The 19,502-nt window shown below is 40.8% G+C and overlaps 1 protein-coding gene across 1 annotated transcript in view; it reads right to left on the reverse strand.

Annotated features, from left to right (window-relative positions):
* LOC122559425 (stimulated by retinoic acid gene 8 protein homolog) overlaps positions 1-19,502 on the reverse strand; it is a 33,064-nt gene that overhangs the window by 5,036 nt on the left and 8,526 nt on the right. The window contains exons 3-7 of the mRNA XM_043708873.1: positions 18,912-18,993; positions 13,042-13,194; positions 11,383-11,668; positions 8,696-8,784; positions 4,063-4,174 (exon numbers count right to left, since the gene is read on the reverse strand). Coding sequence (XP_043564808.1) covers positions 4,063-4,174; positions 8,696-8,784; positions 11,383-11,668; positions 13,042-13,194; positions 18,912-18,993 — 722 coding nt within the window. The remainder of the gene's footprint in view (positions 1-4,062; positions 4,175-8,695; positions 8,785-11,382; positions 11,669-13,041; positions 13,195-18,911; positions 18,994-19,502) is intronic.

A 19,502-nucleotide genomic window follows, 5' to 3' on the forward strand; every position in this document is an offset into this window, starting at 1 on the left:
TATCCAACAAAGAGACAGGCATAGCTGGGGCCCATACGTGTGCCCATGGCTACCCCTTTGGTCTGGAGGAAGTGGGAGGATTCAAAGGAGAAATTGTTAAGGGTGAGGACCAGTTCGGCCAAACGAATGAGAGTGTTGGTGGAAGGGTACTGTTGGGGACGTCTGGAGAGGAAAAAACGGAGGGCTTGGAGGCCCTGGTCATGGCGGATGGAGGTGTAGAGGGATTGGATATCCATGGTGAAGATGAGGCATTAGGGGCCGGGGAAATGGAAGTCTTGGAGGAGGTGGAGGGCGTGGGTGGTGTCTCGAACGTATGTGGGGAGTTCCTGGACCTTACATTGATCACAGACACTTGTCTGAATCCAGCTACCTTTCTCTGGAAAGGGGAGGATGAAGCTCCCTCCGACCCAGAACATGACTGCCTCGACATTATAGAATATCAGACTAAAGTAAGAATGGACCTTAGAAATATCCCTCTACATGTAGGGGCCAGGCTGTTCATTGATGGGTCCTCCAGAGTGATTGAAGGTAAAAGACATAATGGATATGCGGTAGTGGATGAAATAGAAGGGGGTGTTATTGAAGCTAGTAGACTACCCAATAATTGGTCGGCACAGACTTGCGAACTTTATCCACAAGGAAGGGCCCTTAAGACCTTGGAAGGCAAAGAAGGAACTGTATCCCCAGATTCTAAGTATGCCTTCGGGGTGGCACACACATTTGGAAAGGTATGGCAGGAGAGGGGACTGATAAACAGCAGGGGTAAAGAACTGGCTCATGAGGAATTGGTAAAGCAAGTATTGGAAGCCCTTTTGTTGCCAAAGGAAATAGCAATAGTCCACATAAATGGACATCAGCAGGGAAATGATCCCGAAGCAAAGGGAAATAGATTGGTGGATGAAGTCGCTAAGGAGGCAGCTCTGAACCCTCAGCCTGCTACAATATATATTTTGGTATCGATGGTGCAGGAACCTGGGAGGGAGACCTATATTTAGCGCTAAGGAAGAGAGAGAGTTAGAAGAACTGGGAGCTACGCAGACAGTAGAGGGGCTCTGGATGCTACCCGATAGCCAGGAAATGCTAACAAGAAATTATGGCTGTCTTACACCAGGGGAGTCACTGGGGAGTGCAAGCAATGTGTGATTTGGTCTTAAGGAAATATGGATGCAAAGGGATCTATACGATAGCCAAACAGATATGTGAGGGATGTATGACATGCAAGAAAATCAACAAGAAGGTATTGAGGAAACAAGTCCCAGGAGGGAGAGAACCTGGGCTCCGACCATTTCAGAGCATTCAGTTAGATTATACCGAATTACCCCGAGTGGGAAGACTGAAGTATATGCTGGTAATGGTTGATCACCGATCTGGATGGGTGGAGGTGTATCCTTTAGCCACTGCCACTGCAAGTGGGGTGTCCAAGATAATAGTCGAACACATAATTCCCAGATACAGGATAGTGGAATGCATAGATTCATATCAGGAAACTCATTTCACTTCCAGGGTACTCCAGAGTTTGAGTTTATTCTATATGTGAGTTTGTTTCTCACAGAATCCATGCTTAATCACCAGATAAGTTAACGAGAGAAGGGTAAGAGGTCAATGTAAAAGGAAGCAGCTAGACAATATTAAAAGACTGACTTAACTAGAATCACAACAAGGTATAGCACAGAAACAGACCCTTCGGTCCAACCTGTCCATGACGATCAGATATCCCAACTCAATCTAGTCCTGTTTACCAGCACTTGGCCCATATCCCTTCAAACCCTTCCTATTCATATACCCATCCAAATGCCTCTTAAATGCTGTAATTGTATCAGCCTCCACCACTTCCTCTGTCAGCTCATTCCATACACGTACCACCCTCTGTGTGAAAAAGTTGCCTGCTAGGTCTCTTTTCTATCTTTCTACTCTCACCATAAATCTATGCCCTCTAGTTCTGGACTGCTCCACCCCAGAGAAAAGACCTTGTCTATTGGTGACCTTTAAGCGGCAATTGGATAGGTACATGGATGGGTGATTAAGCTAGGACAAATGTTCGGCACAACATCGTGGGCCGAAGGGCCTGTTCTGTGCTGTATTGTTCTATGTTCTATTTACCCTATCCATGCTCATGATTTTATAAACCTCTATAAGGTCACCCCTCAGCCTCTGACCCTCCAGGGAAAACAGCCCCAGCCTGTTCAGCTTCTCTCTATAGCTCAAATCCTCCAATCCTGGCACTAAAGGAAGGGGAGATACCACGGGTGTATGATTGCTATGGAGACACAGAGGTAATTGTTAGCTCTCTTAATCCGCTGATCAAATTCAACTGGGCCCGGGAAAGATGTGCCGATCAATCCTTGATCTCATCTCTCGGGTCAACGGCATAAGGGTGGCCTCCACCGTCCTTTCTCACTCAAAGGTGAGCTAATGCTGTTGACGTCATCCACCGATACATGCATGTCGGGTAAGAGTGGAATTACACTCACCTACAGGAAACATAAGCTTCTCATATTCTTATTGATCACCACTTGAAACAGTCACTTTTTAATTCTTTCATGGGACGTGAGCATCACTGGAAAGGTCAGCATTTGTTGCACATCTCTAAGTGTTCCTGAGCACGTGCTGATGAACCACTGCAATTTATATGGGGGAAGTGGTGGCCTACTGGTAATGTGACAGGACTAGCAATCCAAAGGCCCAGGCTAATGTTTATGGTTAGCAAGTCAAGTCCCATTAAATTCCATCAGCTGCCATGGTGTTCAAATAATAAATCAGAAATTAAAAACTAGTCTCTGTCATGGTAACTGTGACAGTTATCATTTACTGTTATTTAAAAATAAATGCAGTCCACTAATGCCCGTTTGGGGAAGAGATCTGTTGTCCTTACCTGAACTAACCTGCATGTGATGTCATACCTACAGCAATGTGGCTAGCTCTGAAATGGTTGAGCAAGCTACTCAGAGAACAATTAAGGATGGGCAACAGATGCTGGTCTGGTGAAGGAATAACATTTCAGTTTTAAGTCAGGATGGTGTTTGACTTGGAGGGCAGGTTACAGGTGATGATACTTCCATGTATTCACAATCTTGTCCATTAAGGTGGTTGAAGTTTCAGGTTTGGAAGGTCCTGTTGAAGCAAGCTTGGTGAGTTGTGACAGTATATCTTGTAGATGTTACAAACAACAGTCACTGTGTGTTAGTGGTGAACGGGATTACAGCAAGTCAAGCAGTCTTTTTTTTTCCTGGATAGTGTAAGGCTTCTTCAGTATTGTTGGAACTGCACTCATTTAGATAAGTCAAATATATCCCATCACACTCCTAACTTGTGTCTTGTACATAATGGACAGGATTTGGGATAAACCTTGGCACAGAAATCTCAATCTCAAGCCTGCCCTTGTAGCTACAGCGTGTATATGGCTGATACATGTTAATTTCTGAACAATAGATGTTGATGTTGGGGGAAATCAGTGATGGCAATCCTGCTTAGCATCAAGAGGGGATGGTCAGACTCTCTCTTGTTTGAAATGGTTATTACATGGCACTTGTGTGGTACAAATATAACTCGTAAATTATCTGCCCAAGTCTGAATGTTGTTCAGGACTTGTTGCATATGGATGTAGATTGGTTCTTTACCTGAGAGTCACATAATGCAATCATCAGGGAAAATTCCCACTTCTGAATGTAGGATGTAAGTAAGGTTATGGATGCCTGAGGGCAGTATCCTAAGGGGAACTCTTGCAGCAATGCTCTGGAGCTGTCCAGGATGTTCAACAACTCCAACATTTCGCTTAGTATGACTTCTTTACTCCTGCTATCCATTGACTCCAATTTTACAAGGGTTCCTTTACAAGAGTTTCCTTTATGTCGCATTCAGTCAAATGCTGCCTGGATGTTAAGGGTCATCATTCTCACCTCACCAAGAAGGGAGCAGAAAAATAATATTTAAAAGAAAATAACTGCAGATCAAGTATTACCTTTTGGATAAATAAAACCATTTGGATTTTCAGGGCTATCCCTCTTAAAACAGAGCTCAAGCTGAAGACTTAGTTACTGTCCTTTAATTATTTATAACACTTACCTGAGAATGATGTGTGACTGTACCAGATCGAGCCATCACAAAGTTAATTATCTGCTTATATAGAATACAGGTCTCTTCTGGATTTTCAGAGGAACAATGAGTGAAGATGGAGCTTTAAATCCATGGAAGAAACACAGGCAAAGGAGACAGTACATCAGTATTTCACCAATATTATTTTCACAACTTATATTTTCACTCTCCTTCCCAATAAAATATCTATGGAATATTTAAAAATCCTACATTTTCACAAATGTCTGTCCAGAGAACATTAGCACATCCCACATCCTTGTTACACTTTTTAACTATACCATTGAAGAAACTATATGTTTTGACCCTTGTTTGTTAATCTGTTTATTCTATTAAACCAAGCGAGGAATAGTAATTCAGCTCCCCTCTTTCAAACCCTTTATGGTCATTCACAATAAATATTTGTATTTCATTTTAGTACACAGCTAATTACACTTCTACTAAAGCATTGTACTAATCAAAATTAAGGAGCCAATTATGAGATTTTCTCAATGTAAGAAGGGAATTTTATTATCTATTAACTCCGAAGAAGAAAAAGTAAAATGTGACATCAAACACACACACAGGTAATAAGTTTAAAAAGAAGAGATTGTCTGGTACAGGTAGGCAAAACAAAGGTGACACACTTTAAAAGTTCTTGAGGTGTTAGATTTTTAACCTAAGGTTGTGTCCTTGAGAGTGGTGAAATCTAACACCTCAAGAACCTTTGAAGTATGTAGCCTTTGTTTTGTCTGGCTGCATCAGACAGACAATCTCTTCTTTTTAAACTTATTACTGTGTGTTTGATATCACATTTTACTTTTTTCCTCAGAGTCAACAGATAATAAAATTTTTTTCTTATCTTGAATAAACCCTGTAATTAGCTTCTTAATTTTGATTAGTACAAAGTTTTAAGTATAATTAGCTGTGTAATAAAACAAAATACAAATATTTATTGTGAATTACTATTCCTTGCTTGGAAATTTGTAGATGTTTTGAAGTTCTCGATGAATGGTTGCTTTTCAATTTGCTTTTTTACTGGATGTTCTCTTCCAAGATAATCAGAAAAACATGAAGATAGAGATCATTTCCCACCTTTCTGCTTTGTTTCTCCAAAACAGCTAATGAAATATGGTTTGTTTGTATATCACTGAGTCTGATTCCATTGTTTTTTCAAGCTAGTTAAGTGGAAGGCAAGCCTTTCTTATCCCAACTTGTGAAATTATACATGTGTAAATTAAAACAGAGATACAAACTTATTGATGGGACTCAAGTTGCCTGGTTTCAATTTCTTTCGATAGAATGGTAATTTCAGTGCAAATGATTATTTTGTTCCATGTTGTTTTCCATAATCTGTGGCCTACTCATCAAGACTCAAACCATTTTAGTTTCAGGTATAACAATCAGATTATGGAAGCTAAAATTTGATACTCTATATTTACCACTATCATAGCAGCCTATAAAAATTATGCAAGGATTTTGTTGGGTTGACAGAGGTCTTGCCTATCAATTAAAAAGTCCACGGGGATCACTCAGCATTTCTGTGAGGAAAACCCAGTATGTTTCAATAGACTAACAGGCACTTATCAGTCACTGTCAAGTTTCTCCATTATTGACAGATGTACCACCCACAGGAGCGATGCCTGATAGTGACATTGCAACTACCCAATGTCACAGGGGAACTCCATATCACAAGTGTGGGAAGGCAGAGTGTAGGTCATAGGGTGAAGACTGGGGGTCAGGATAAGAGACAAAGACTGGAAGAGGGAGTGCTTTCAGTGACTTCCACTGGTGCAGGAGATCAGGTAACCTCCAATTAATCTCAGAACTACCACTAAATTGTGGTGGGAACAGGATTAATCAAGCACAATTGGCTCATTAATGAGCCTAACTAACATCCTGCTCCTGATGGGAGGGAATCTTCTGCTATCGTACGTTTTTGAGACAATTTTCCTGTGCCCAGACACTGCTGTTGGTCCTGTTTGATGATTATATGGTCTAATCACTATCGTCTTTTTTTCCAACATCAGGAGCCTAGCAGTTAGGATCCTGGGTCTAACCTGTTATGGACCAGGCCAGACCCTTTCAAAACATTTTAAGAAAGTAGCTCAGACTCTAACTTTTGTTTTTAGGTTGATGTAAAGTGAATATTCTAGGAGTAATGGAGCTGGTCAAACCACTCAGCTTTAAACAAAACAGAATTTATTTAAACACTACAAATGAAACATGTACAAAAGAAAACAGAATTTAGAATAATCAAGCTTATTTGATAACCCAACCAACTCCATCGCAACTTAACGAAGGAGCTGTTCCAATCCCCTAACATCCCATAAACACACCCCTTGATCTATGGTAAATTCAAACACAGGTTCTTACAGGCAGGAGAGATTTCAGACAGGAAGTTCAGGCAAGACTTCTGTTGAAGCATGGAACCTCTTTTCATTGTTGCCTTTCTGGGTCCCAGCAGTTTTTGACTGCTTGCTAAAAACAGACCAACCTAGAAAAAAACCTGAACTAGGAGAACTGGCCACTCCCCTGCCATTGTTTTCAATAGCTAATTCCAGACATATTGGAACCTCTGCCTTTATGACCCCTGTTGAAACAAAACAAGGACAGCATAACCTTGTTAAAGGGGCAGTATCATCACAAATCTATGACTGAATCCAACTAACCTTGCTTGGGCCCTGAGGCAATGGGTGTTGGGATTGAATTTTCTTTGTGTTGTTGCAATAGCCCCTAGCAGGAATTTCTGTTGAGACCCAGGCTCCCACTTGATGCCAGCGTTTCTCATTCTAGCTCCAACCTGACTGCCTCTGCCACCATCTATGTGCCAATAGCTAGTCAGCACTACATCTGATGACCTGATGGCTAATGCTGGAAGTAAAGATTGTTGCTGTTATCTCACCATTGGTGACAGAATTAGCATTAAAATCCCTACAGTGTGGAAACAGGCCCTTCAGTCCAACAAGTCCACACCAACCTTCCGGTGAGTAACCCACCCTACCCTATATTTACCGCTGACTAATGCACCTAGCCTACACATCCCTGAACACTATGGGCCATTTAGCATGGTCAATTCACCTAATCTGCACATCTTTGGACAGCAGGAGGAAATCAAAGCACCTGGAGGAAACTCACACAGATATAGGGAGGATGTGCAAACTCCACACAGACAGTCGCCTGAGGCTGGAATCGAACCTGGGTCCCTGGCGCTGTGAGGCAGCAGTGCTAACCACTGAGCCACTGTGCCACCCCCCGTGTGGTGACAGTGGGCAGGGATCTGAAATAATAGTGACAAACCAGTATGACTTCAAACTTCTATTTTCACTTTAAGATGGAAGCATTTTAAAATACATTTAACATTGCCAATAATAATGATAACTGTTGTGGTTTCAGCTGAAGAAATAGCAAGCCCTCACAGTTGAAAATTGTATTTTACAGGTTAGGAATCAAAGGAAAAGAAAACAACTAACTATAGGAGCAACTTGCATTTGTATAGAGTATGGGATTATATACAGCAATTAATGCAAGCACCAAAACAAGCACCAAACGAAGAGTGATATGATGGAAGTCAAAATTCTGGACAAATGGCTAAAAGCTTAGTCAAGGGGATGGGTTTTCAACAAAGCTCTTAAAAGAGAAAAGGAAGTTAGGTAATTTTTCGTAGTTTAAGCAGTTTCCAATATTGAACTTGAGGGGTATAGTGCCAAAGTGATTTAATAAACTAGGGTGAACATGAGTCATTCAGAAAGTCTTCCATTGGCCAGCATTATGAATTCTGGACTCTTCAAGGTAGTTCTCTTTTGAACATTGTCCTTCAATTCAAGGTAATCTGAAGCAGTGTGCAGAGGGGTTGGGGCCACCTACGTGGTCTGTTCTGAGTCACTGATATGTAACCTTATACTAAAAGTTCCCAGAGACAAGCCCATGTGACCTGCTTTCTATGGGGATAGAAATTCAAACTGATACTCATTCAAAGTCAGATAAAGGTTTTAACACTTGACATAAAGGAGGAGACAGATAGTTGTGCTGCTGTCCAAACTCAAAGATTCTCAGAGTCAGTCAGACTGAGAGATTCATAAAAGGCTCATAACAGGTAAAATTTAGCCAAGCCAAGAAAAGGATTACTCATATCCTGTCAACCATCAAGCAAAGTGGTGAGGACAGATCCTCAATTTAAAGAAATAAGGTTTATGTAAAAATTAAAAACCACAAAATCGATTGCATTCAAGATGGTGGCAGTCTGAACAGTCTACTGTGTTAGATTCTGTGCCATACCCCAGGCAAGGTGGGCTCCTAGTCCCCCCAACCCCATTACTCACTCCTGAGGAAAGTCTGTAGTTTAAAATAAGTAGAATACCTAGAGCTCCTTTAAATCAGGATTCAGAAGATCTGGAGCTGATATGAAGACATCGAAGGGAAAAGGGCCTAGGGGAGTGCAGGAGGCAGGGCACTCCCCTACTATGTTGGGTACATCCGCAGCTATTACCTCGACTCTTGCAGCGCCACCCTTGAGTTCAATGGAGCAGCAGCAGTTACTAATGGAAATTACAAAACTCTGGTGAAAAGATCAAGGGAGTGCTGGAACCAATCACATGACACAAAAAGACAAATAAAAATCTGCTACCTGCTTTCCCGTTTTATTCCTGTTTGTGCATTCAGCTCTGGTTTTACCAAGAATCCTGAAGCTAAATCAAATGCATCTTCAAAAAGCATCTGCAGAGAGGAAGGGAAAAAGTCAAGTACCTTCATTACTCATGCAAGAGAACATGATCATATGAAAAGTCTGACCATCTGAACCATTCTGTAGATGTTCTCAATAAAAGGCTCATTCTTGAATACAGCAAAGCTGTGAATCAATAAAAAAGATACATCTTTTTATTACTCGTTATTTCCAAAACCATTTAGAGCTACAGACTAAAATGGTTGTATTCTTTCAACAGGCTGATTAGGTAATTTGCTATGCATCTTGACAAAGACAAACAAGCAAGGAAGAAAAAAATTTTGTTTTAGTTCATGTAATGTGAATATTTTATGGCCATATAGAATTTATACCCATCCCCAGTTGTCCTTGAGAAAGTATTGGGCTTAGTTAAATTATATCACTACTCCATCTCTCTTAGATAAAAGCAGAAAGGTAGGAGTGTAAATAGCTAATTTCCTTGACCAAATTAATGCCAATCCATGCCGGGCCCCTATGCACCACCCTTTAGCTTATATATATCAGGCCAATTCACCTGATATTCACCATGACCTCAGGACATATTCTGAGAATAAACAAAGTTCATTACTCATTGCCTTGCCTGTATATCAGCTGATTGAGGGCTGTTCATGTGTAAAACTTGCCTATATGCTACCTATCAGATGCTTTAGTATTGTGTTATGTTGCCAGAATCTACCAGCCGTTCAGGGGAGCCAGCATTTAAGTCCAATGGACCATTGGTTGAGACCTTCTCACTCAGTATCTAATTGCTGAAGGAGCAATAAAGGACAACTTACTCTCCAGAGCTAACTCCGCTAATTATATCCCGTCTTTCCACCTCCAGGAAGTGGAAGATTGTACCCAAAATGTCTATTGCGGGTTTGATTTTTTGGAAGCAATTTTATTCACAACACCTCCTTTACTACATCTGTGGAAGAGGTTCCTGATCAGCTAGAACAATGTGGTACCTGCATTGCAACAACTTACTGTCATATTAAAAAAAGTCAATGCACATATTTTTGCCACAAGCAGCTGTCATTCTTTGTTCTGAGGGTCTACCACTTACGGTTTCTTTGTCAATAAGTATAGTTCCTCCAATACTGGAATTAACTCTAGCCCAGTTGTGTTAGCTGTAACCTTATTTCTTTCAAAGTTTGTCCTAGAATTCAAAGATTTTGTCCTTCACATCCTAATAACAGCTTACTTAATATTCCATTACACCTTGCACCTTCATGTCTACCCAACAGTTGCTGAATTCCTGATCCATGTTTATATCATCTCCAGACCCAAGCATTGCAATGTTCATCTTTCCAGCCTCCTATCAACAGTAAACATCAGAACAGACAAAACTCTGCTCTGTATCTAAACCTGCACTAAATGCTGGTCATCTAACACCCTTAATTTGTTACATTTCAAAATCCCATTCTCATTTTTAAACCCTTTCACAGCTGAGTGTCTTTGTATCTTTCGAAGCTCTTCTTGCCAGCAATTCCTCTCCTGAACTCACTGTTTCTTGATGCTGGCTTATTGCGCATCCTTCACCCTACCTTTCACAGCTCTAGTTTCAGGGCACTTCATGACCCGAGTCTCCCCTCAAAACACTCTGCCTCTCTAATTCCTTCTCCTCCAGCTTTCTTAAAACCTATCTCTTTGACCTAGTTTTTGCTCACTCCTCCTAATAACCATGGTTTATGTCCATGAAGTGATTTGGAATATTTTACTTTGAAAAGTGCTATACAAGAGCAAATTGTAATACCCCTCTTGTCCATGATAGTTATGATAACCAAATAGCTGGGTGGTGCTTATATGCCAGTAGCAGCAGACTGCAAATTACCACAACATTATAGGCTAACAAAAACTTAATTCCATGACCACTACCAAGCCAACACAGTAACTGACTCAGTAGATAGGCATGCCAATAGTAGCACCAGGCATATACCAGAGAATGGAGTTATCTAACTAGCAAAGTTACTCTAGAGAACCCATGGTCCCAATAGTCCTTAATGGAGTGCCTGGGAACACTTGAATTCTAGGTATAATGGTCAAGAAAAGTAGATGACACATTAAATACATCAGGATTCAGGACTCCTGGATTTTTAGAATTTCCCAAAGAGTTTAGTCTGCAATAGATAGAAGACAAAATTTGCAATGGTAAGAAACTGCCCAATCTGAAAGGTATCTGAAGGTGATATTAGTCCTTGCACCTCAAACTTGCTGAGATCAGTGATGGGGACCTAGAGGTGGACAAGTATAACTACTTTGAGTATCACATCTAGTGTTGTACATTATGTTGACTGTTTGGACTGCTGGGCTGGTTGGACATGCTTAGTACTTGCTTGTTGCAAGAATACAAATAGCATAACATCCTTTAGTTTTACAAAGTGACTTAAGTAGCCATTTTTTCCACACAGATCCACAACAGGGAGAGGGGAGTAGATTGTGTGTCAGAGGACATGCCTTATGCCCATTATAAATTTTGTCCAGAAAAATATTTTATTTTCCATAAGAAGCAGAAAACTGGAAGCAAAGTAAAACTTTTGTCTTTTATTTGTATAATAAGTAAAATTATTTTATTTTAATTAGTTGTGTAAAGGAATTTCTTGATACAGTACCTCATCGTGATTGGATTCTGATGAACCACTTGCTCCCTGGCTGTCTAAAGCTCTGTCCCTCACAGTACAGTCCATCTGTAAAGGGATCGGCAATGTGATTTGCTCTTCTGGAGACAAACACACCCTTTGAGAACATTTTTTGAAGATGTCTGTCTTCTTTTCCCCAGACATGTTCTGCCAGAGATGTGAAATTGCTTTTGATACAATGGGGAGGGTGATCTGTTCCATGGACACTATCCTATTCTCCACTAAAAGGTCCACAGTTTCTTTGTAAAAATTCAAGTATCTGCCAGAAGAAAAATACATTAGGAGAACATTTCAAAACAAACAACTTGGCATGTTTCAGCATCTAATATTTGCATTTTGTCTGTGAAGAGAAGCCTAGAAGTTGGTTAACCCTTCTGCCTATGGAACATGTATAATATTAGGAATTCTTAATCGTAAATATCACATGCTATCATGCCTTTGGTCCAAAATTACTTGTTAATACAAAAACATGATACACTGCTGTGTCAGAATATCAACCATCAATTTGCATTTATTACTTTGGTGTTCTCTAATTGTTTTGTGATGGGTTGCACTGCTATTCAGACATCCAGAACTCCCAAAATGATAGGGTTTCCCAATTCAGTGCACAACAGAGTTACTAATATTATTATCATTAGGGACATTATTAGGATTATTAGGCATCATTATGAAGACTTAAATACAATTACATGTTTCCTAGAATTCAAATAACATGAAATATAGGTTGTATAATTACATGAAGAGAGGGATATGAGAGGACCAATCAAACCTGTGCCATTTGAAGCTATATCAGATTCAATTCACTTCAATCAACTGTACTCCCTAAATGACTTTCAGTGTGCTAATTACTGATGCATCAGTCTATGTACATCACAGAATCGGCACTTATTCTAATCAAAAAGAGGAATGTTTGTCCTGCAACAGATAAAGAATTGAATAATTTCCTCATCCGATTAGCACTTTGCTGTTGGAGCATTGCTGAAAACAGGAATTGATAGGGTAAAGGGTGGAGAAAGGCAATATGAAGAATCTTTCTAACAAGGTGGTTAACATTGCTGCCATGTGGAGCTTGCATGTTCTCCCCATGTCTGCATGGGTTTCTGGATTAGAGTGGTGCTGGAAAAGCACAGCAGTTCAGGCAGCATCTGAGGAGCAGTAAAATCGACATTTCGGGCAAAAGCCCTTCATCGGGAATACAGCTTTGATGAAGGGCTTTTGCCCAAAACGTCGATTTTACTGCTTCTCGGATGCTGCCTGAACTGCTGTGCTTTTCCAGCACCACTCTAATCTAGACTCTGGTTTCCAGCATCTGCAGTCATTGTTTTTACCTGCATGGGTTTCTGCCGGATGCTCTGGTTTCCTCCCACAATCCAAAAAATTGGCATGTTAGGAGGATTGGCCATGCTAAATTGTCCATAGTGTCTAGGGTTGTGCAGGTTGGGTGGATTAGCCATGGGAAATATGGGGTTACAGGGATAGAGTAGGAGGTTGGGTCTGGCTCAAACGTTTTTCGGAGGGTCAGTGCAGACTCAATGGGCTGAAAGGCTTCTTTCCACATTGTAGGGATCCTATGGTTGTAGAAACTTGTATTTATTTTTCACTCCACATTATTATGATCTATGCAAAACTAACCCTTCAAATTCTATGAGATCTGCTGAGGATTTCACAGGAGACTGGGAATAAACTGGTTTCAAATCACTCTCTGCAGGGTGACCTCTGTATTCTCTCAGCCACTGCCAAAGAGCCATCCTCGTCTTACCAGGTAGATTTGCTGATGCCAAGTCACTGTGAAAGCAGGAAAAGCATTGTTACGGATGTTAAGCGATAAAAAGAGAAAAAATGGTTCAGAATGCAAAAGTCATTAAATTCAGGGACACAATCTCTCCAAATGTTGCAATTTGGTCATTTAAAATCAGAATATTGTAGACTTTGAATCAAAATTTTTAAAAGGTGTATTTTTATTAAGATTCTTATATTTCAAGAGATAAAACTAGATTTATGGTTCCAAAATGTCTGCTTTATAATCCATAATCTTCAATGGTTAAAGCATCACTAATCTTTGTATTAAGTGGGAATGCTGCATTCCTGTTACACATTAATGTAGCAGCAAACATAGTAACTGGGTGTACATCTGTTGAAATTGCACTGCCATTCAATATATTAATTAACACTATATTAATGTTCCAACATTTTTGTTTTCTCTAAGTTAATCATATGTTACCTACTGTTTAAGGTAGTCCTCATTCTTTAAATCTACTATAATCAATATGCACAAATTGTCAATTTATATCCAAATAGACTGGGAAGTAGGAAAATCAAGTAAACAATATATACTGTTACAATTCTCCTGGGATATCATATACCAAAATAAACAAATTTACTAAATGCCCCGCAAATGAAAAAAAAACAACAAAAAACCTTTTGAATTTTGTTTGCAGTTTTAACACAAATCAATGAATGCAAATTAAACAAGAAATATGATTTAAAATGCAAACAGAAATGGGCACATTTCACTTTAAATAGTTGACACAAAGATATAATACAACCACAAGCATTTGCATCACGCCTTGCACAATCGTTGTAAGACATAATGACACAGTTCCATGATCCGCTGTTCTTTATTCAAGCCAAATAGGTCATTAGACCTGTCTGATGATAGCTCTGACAGTCTAGTTTCACAGGTACAATTATCATTAGCAAAACATATTTCTCTGGATCCTCTATCCATGGCAGCCCTGATGATGCAGCTTTCCAGAGTTTTATATTAACCAACTAATAACAACTATTAACCAACTAATATGGGGAGGCAATGGCCTAGTGGTATTATCATTAGTTTGTTAATCCAGACACGAGCTGATGTTTTGTGGGCGGCATGGTGGCACAGTGGTTAGCACTGCTGCCTCGCAGCGCCAGAGACCCGGGTTCAATTCCCGCCTCAGGCGACTGACTGTGTGGAGTTTGCACGTTCTCCCCGTGTCTGCGTGGGTTTCCTCCGGGTGCTCCGGTTTCCTCCCACAATCCAAAGATGTGCAGGTCAGGTGAATTGGCCATGCTAAATTGCCCGTAGTGTTAGGTATGGGGTAAATGTAGGGGTATGGGTGGGTTGCGCTTCGGCGGGTCGGTGTGGACTTGTTGGGCCGAAGGGCCTGTTTCCACACTGTAATGTAATCTAATCTAATCTAAAAAAAAACACCCTGGTTTACAGTTGGCATTCTGGAAAAACACCCATCTCTGAGCTGCATAAACAGGTTTCTAGGATTTAGACCTTACAATGTTTCCAAAACTCCAGTCTCCTTTTCTCCCAAACAGAAAAACTGCCACAAACACAGAGAATGGTGGAGAGACTCAGCAGATCTGGCAGCCTTTGTGGAGAGAGAACCAGAGCATTTCTAGTCCAATGTGATTCTGCTTCCTGATCTGTTCCTAAAAGTGACTTCCTTCTTGTCATGACAAGAATCATCTATGCCCCTCTTTTTGTCTCTCCATGCTTTCTGTGTCTGCATGGACATCTTCACCCTCCAGCCCCTCTGATTTGGAGCTGCCTTTTTCTGGCTGCCATTCATGTAGCTTCTGGCATTACTTCCTTCCAGGTCAAGGATCACCAAGTCACATAGACCAGCATTTCAATCCCTTTTACAATTGATGCAACTCTTAGAATTCTTTTCATACATTTGTGATATTCAGATCAATAATGCCACTCATTACTGATGCTGATGCTGTCCAGGTCTGTGAGATGTGGCATCATCCACTTCCTGTGCAGCCCACATGGCACATAATCTTGAGATGCATGTTCAAACAGGCACTTTCTGTGTGCGCAGGAAGCCAATTAAAGACATTCTATCTGTCACACAGCCCTATCAGTTGGTGGATGCCCATTTCACAAATTTGAATTACGAGAGTCCATTCAGTTAAATTTCACACACTTCAGCTCCAATGTGACGAAACGGCCAGGCACACAACTTGCTGATAAGCTGATTGTGAAGAACATCTATCATGGCAAAGTATTTGAAAGTATTTTGGAGTGAGTTCCTGAATTTGACTGAGAGAGTTGCTGCATCGTTACAGGAGGGGCAAAGGTGTAAAAGACTTGTCCACACAAAAGTGGGAATAAGTAAGAATACAGTAGTAACAGTGCCTCTGGATCATCAGCACAAAAGGAGGATGACGGAGAGGCTGTGAAGAGTGCAAACTCTGCACAAAGTCAGAGCCAAACTTTTGCATGCGCCTTGACAGAGATAAGAAACCACAAGGCAAATCAGCCAATGGACCCAGCACCTTGATTCACACAACCACTAGTGACCTCCTGAACACCATCCCATCAAAGTTCACATCTGAGTCCTCTGCAGTGGCTTGTCTACCACCTTAGCCTCCAGTAATTCTCCTCTCTCCAGTATTAGTCCAGCTTGCCAATGATTCACTACCTATAGATCCCAACTCTATAGAGTCTATCAGGAATGTATGGTGTCAGGAGCTGAACATGTGTTCTGAGTGCTTTATCAATGGGTGTTACTTCATCAATAGTATGGTTTTGCTCTCAATGCTTCTATTTAAGCTTGGTCAGGTGGCAGTCTTATTTATTTGAAAGCAAGAACTCAATTGGGTAGAGCTGAGATGGGTGAAATGGAAAGCAAGAGGTCCATGGTGACACTATTTGCAACTTGTTCATTACGCCAAATAGCAGGACAAATGTGTGTTGGGATTTGAGAAGGGGCATGATAGGAATATACAATCATTTTGAGTTTTTGTGGCAATAATGCACATCACGATCTATGTCAGACTGATTTGGACTATCATCTGCTCCATAGGATTCAGGAGATACAAGTTTCCTTGTTCTCCAGTAGTTGTGGTGTGCTCCTGACTATTGTATTCCACCTTGACCTGTGAGAGAAAGGGAAGAATGTCAGTACTTTTCCTGCCATATGTAAATAGTTAGAGGTAATGAGATGTGGATGTGATATTAGTGATACTGGTAGGTGTGTAAAAGTAAGGTGGAATTTTGTAGGTCAGTGAGAGTTCTGAGTACCAAGGAATGTTGATAACAATGTAATGCATTATGTGACATGAGATGTTGGTGGAGTGGTGGATGACGTATGTCATACGAAACTACATTTGTTGACTTTGACCACTTTCCTGGTTAATTAAATGTCTTATGGTGCTGCTGTCGGGCCCTCAGAAACAGAGTCAGGAATTGACCTCATTGATTTCCCCAGTTCCTTCTGAGTATTGTCCTTCAGGGCCTCTTGAACCCAGTGAGACCATGGCATCTTCCTCCTGCCCTTATCCACCACTAAGGGTGCTGCATCAGGCACTCTGGGACACAGGCATTCAAAGTCTGTCATTTAGAATTATAGCAACAGTACTCAGTGGTAGCCTTTTGCCATTCAGTATAGACTCTCATTTAGGATAGCTTGACTTGAAGAGCAGAAGGTTGATTATTCCATGAGGAGGGATCCTACTGTCTGCAGAAACAAGCCAGCAATGCAAAGTCAGCCTTATGCTACAATTAGGTAAATGAGGTGACCGCATTAAGTTTGACGGGTGTTTCTCCCACTTGAACAAATTATGCCACCTGACATATAAGGAAGGATGGGGTATATCCCTAACCTCCCAGCATAAAAATCAGACTTAGCCTACCCTGAAGTGACTACTGCTGGACTGAAGCCAGTCCCCTGAAGTGGAGGAGCTACAGAACCAGACAAATTTAACTTCAGCGTCTTGTCAGGATCAGGCTAGCAGCAATTGGCAAGGAATTTGGATAGACTGAGTGGAGTTAAGGGAATTGAGCCCGATGGGGAGTGGAGCTCTCCAACGGCAACTGAGTTCCTGAAAAGCAGACATCCTCCTTGCCTGCCACCAGTCCGCTCACCACCTGGATATTTGGCAACAGTATCCTTGGCTGCAGTTAATTTTCCAGCAGCAATGAGAAGGGGTCCCTAAAGCCATTTAAAAGACCTCATTGGTGCACAGGTAAGCAGGCCACTTCACACCTTTCCCAATGAGAGTAAAATCACAGTGGGAGTGAGTATGGAAGGGTACGTGATGAGCATGTGCCATTGCCATGAACCTAACTTGATGTCTCCTCCACCCAGCTGCCAACCAATTCCAGGAGCTCAAAACAACTTCAGCCTTAGAACCAAAGGCAGTAGTAAGTATCTATATATTTCCTTCTATCTCCTTACTATCCTTTCACTAGGATGTATAAACCCACCCTCAAAACAAGAACAACTTTTCCCTCTTCTAAATGGTGGACACCTCCCTGTGTCCAGCACAAAGACACATTTCAGGATCCGTTTGCCCCGTATAGTTTATGTTAACTGAAACTCCGACAACAAGCTTCTTCCTAACGTGTGACGATTCTTGAATGGCTTTGCCTTCAAACGTTTAAAGGAATTTCTGACTTTTTAGATACATATTGGTGGGTAGTACTGTGAAAGACAAGGCCAAGAAAAACAAAAATTCTGATTTAACCTGGGGAAGGAATCAGGTGGCTGATGTTCAAGAAGAGCTGAATCTCTTCCCTGACCTCTGAAGTGTGAGCCCCAAGATAATTTAATCCTTGGTTTTCATTTATACGCTTCAATCAGTTGTCTTCTTGAAATCAGCAACAAGTGACAGTTGGCTGGTGGATAGGAGCAGAATGTTGAGTGGTAGGAGGCTGCTAGGAGGAGCAATGAAATGATCCCTGTTCTCACTTATATTGTGAGGAAGAGATTTAGAGATGTCACATTTGTAAAACAGGATGCTGAATGGTGACAGCAAGGGAGTGCACCTGGAGAAATGGGGCCCAAACTTTCCTGATACTGAAGGGATACACTTGTCCTGAAAGGAAAATAATGAAAATTTAAAACTACCCCTTCACGCTTCTTCTGACTAGTTCAGTCTAGCAGGAAACCAGAAGAGCTCCCTTATTCAGGTGATTATGTGATCAAAACTTGATGTCCCTATTTAAAGAACAACTCTGCAGGCAAGAGGCAGACCATCAGCCGTCAGGTTCCTGTCTGCTCATCCACCATGGATGCATGATGCTGCCATCAACCAAACCTAACAAAGCAACCAATATCATAGCCACAATGGGCTTAAATCACCCAATTAAATGTGAAAATACTGAAAGTTTGTCTTAAACTGGATATCAATGCCTGCTATTCCCAACTGGAACACACAAAATAACAAAAAAAAAAACAAATTTAGTAGAGATTTTGTAGTTCGAGCAATGATTATGACTATCATCAAATATGACAGGATGAAAAATTAATAATGAAGTTCACATCATCTGTTAATATTCAAATGAGCTGTTCATAATGGGACAAAGCAACTTGGAGCATTTTCACAGAGCAAGGTTAAAAATCTCTCGTTCCAAGAGGCCTTGCTCCCTTCAGATTATGGAAGTTCAAACAGGTAAACTGGAATAATGGTCTCATTTGAAGAAAAGGCAGTATTTTGGTGTTCAAACTGAATTAATTATTCCTATAATAAGTATATCTGCTATGTTTGTCATACTGTACCAATGCTCCTTGTAGTAACTGATGTATTGCTCTTTTACTTCTTCCAGGTTTGACGGATGACCATCTTCCAAGTGATATGCTTCTGTCATTTTGCAGGGTATCAGAAAGGTTAATCAGATTTGTAAAGGTCATAGCAGTTCTATTTAACTACAGTTTGAAACATTATTGAACAAGTTTTGCTTTAAGATTGCATTAAAAAAAATTAAACCAACGGATATAAGCCTTTTCATAAGAATCCTACAAAGCCAGGGCTGTAAAGAAATAACAATACTTTTGGATGTCCTGAAGGCATAAAAGCAACATAGCACTGCTTTGTACCATGCATAATCAAGGATGCAGAGCATGGTGATTACGATAAATATGCCTTTAGCCACTTAAAAGTGAAACCTTTTATAACTACAACACCATTTATGATTATGTCTGATAGATATGGGAGTGGTGGACATTCCGTCTGACTACAAGCACACAGTCGGCTGGAGCACAACGGAAGCAAAAATGGGAAGGTGTCAGACAGACATGGCAATAATTCTGGGGGATTTTAAATGAGATAATAGACATATGATACAGGAGCATAATTAGGCCACTTGGTCC

This window comes from Chiloscyllium plagiosum, chromosome 19 (assembly GCF_004010195.1).
Source record: "Chiloscyllium plagiosum isolate BGI_BamShark_2017 chromosome 19, ASM401019v2, whole genome shotgun sequence".
NCBI classification, from domain to species: domain Eukaryota; kingdom Metazoa; phylum Chordata; class Chondrichthyes; order Orectolobiformes; family Hemiscylliidae; genus Chiloscyllium; species Chiloscyllium plagiosum.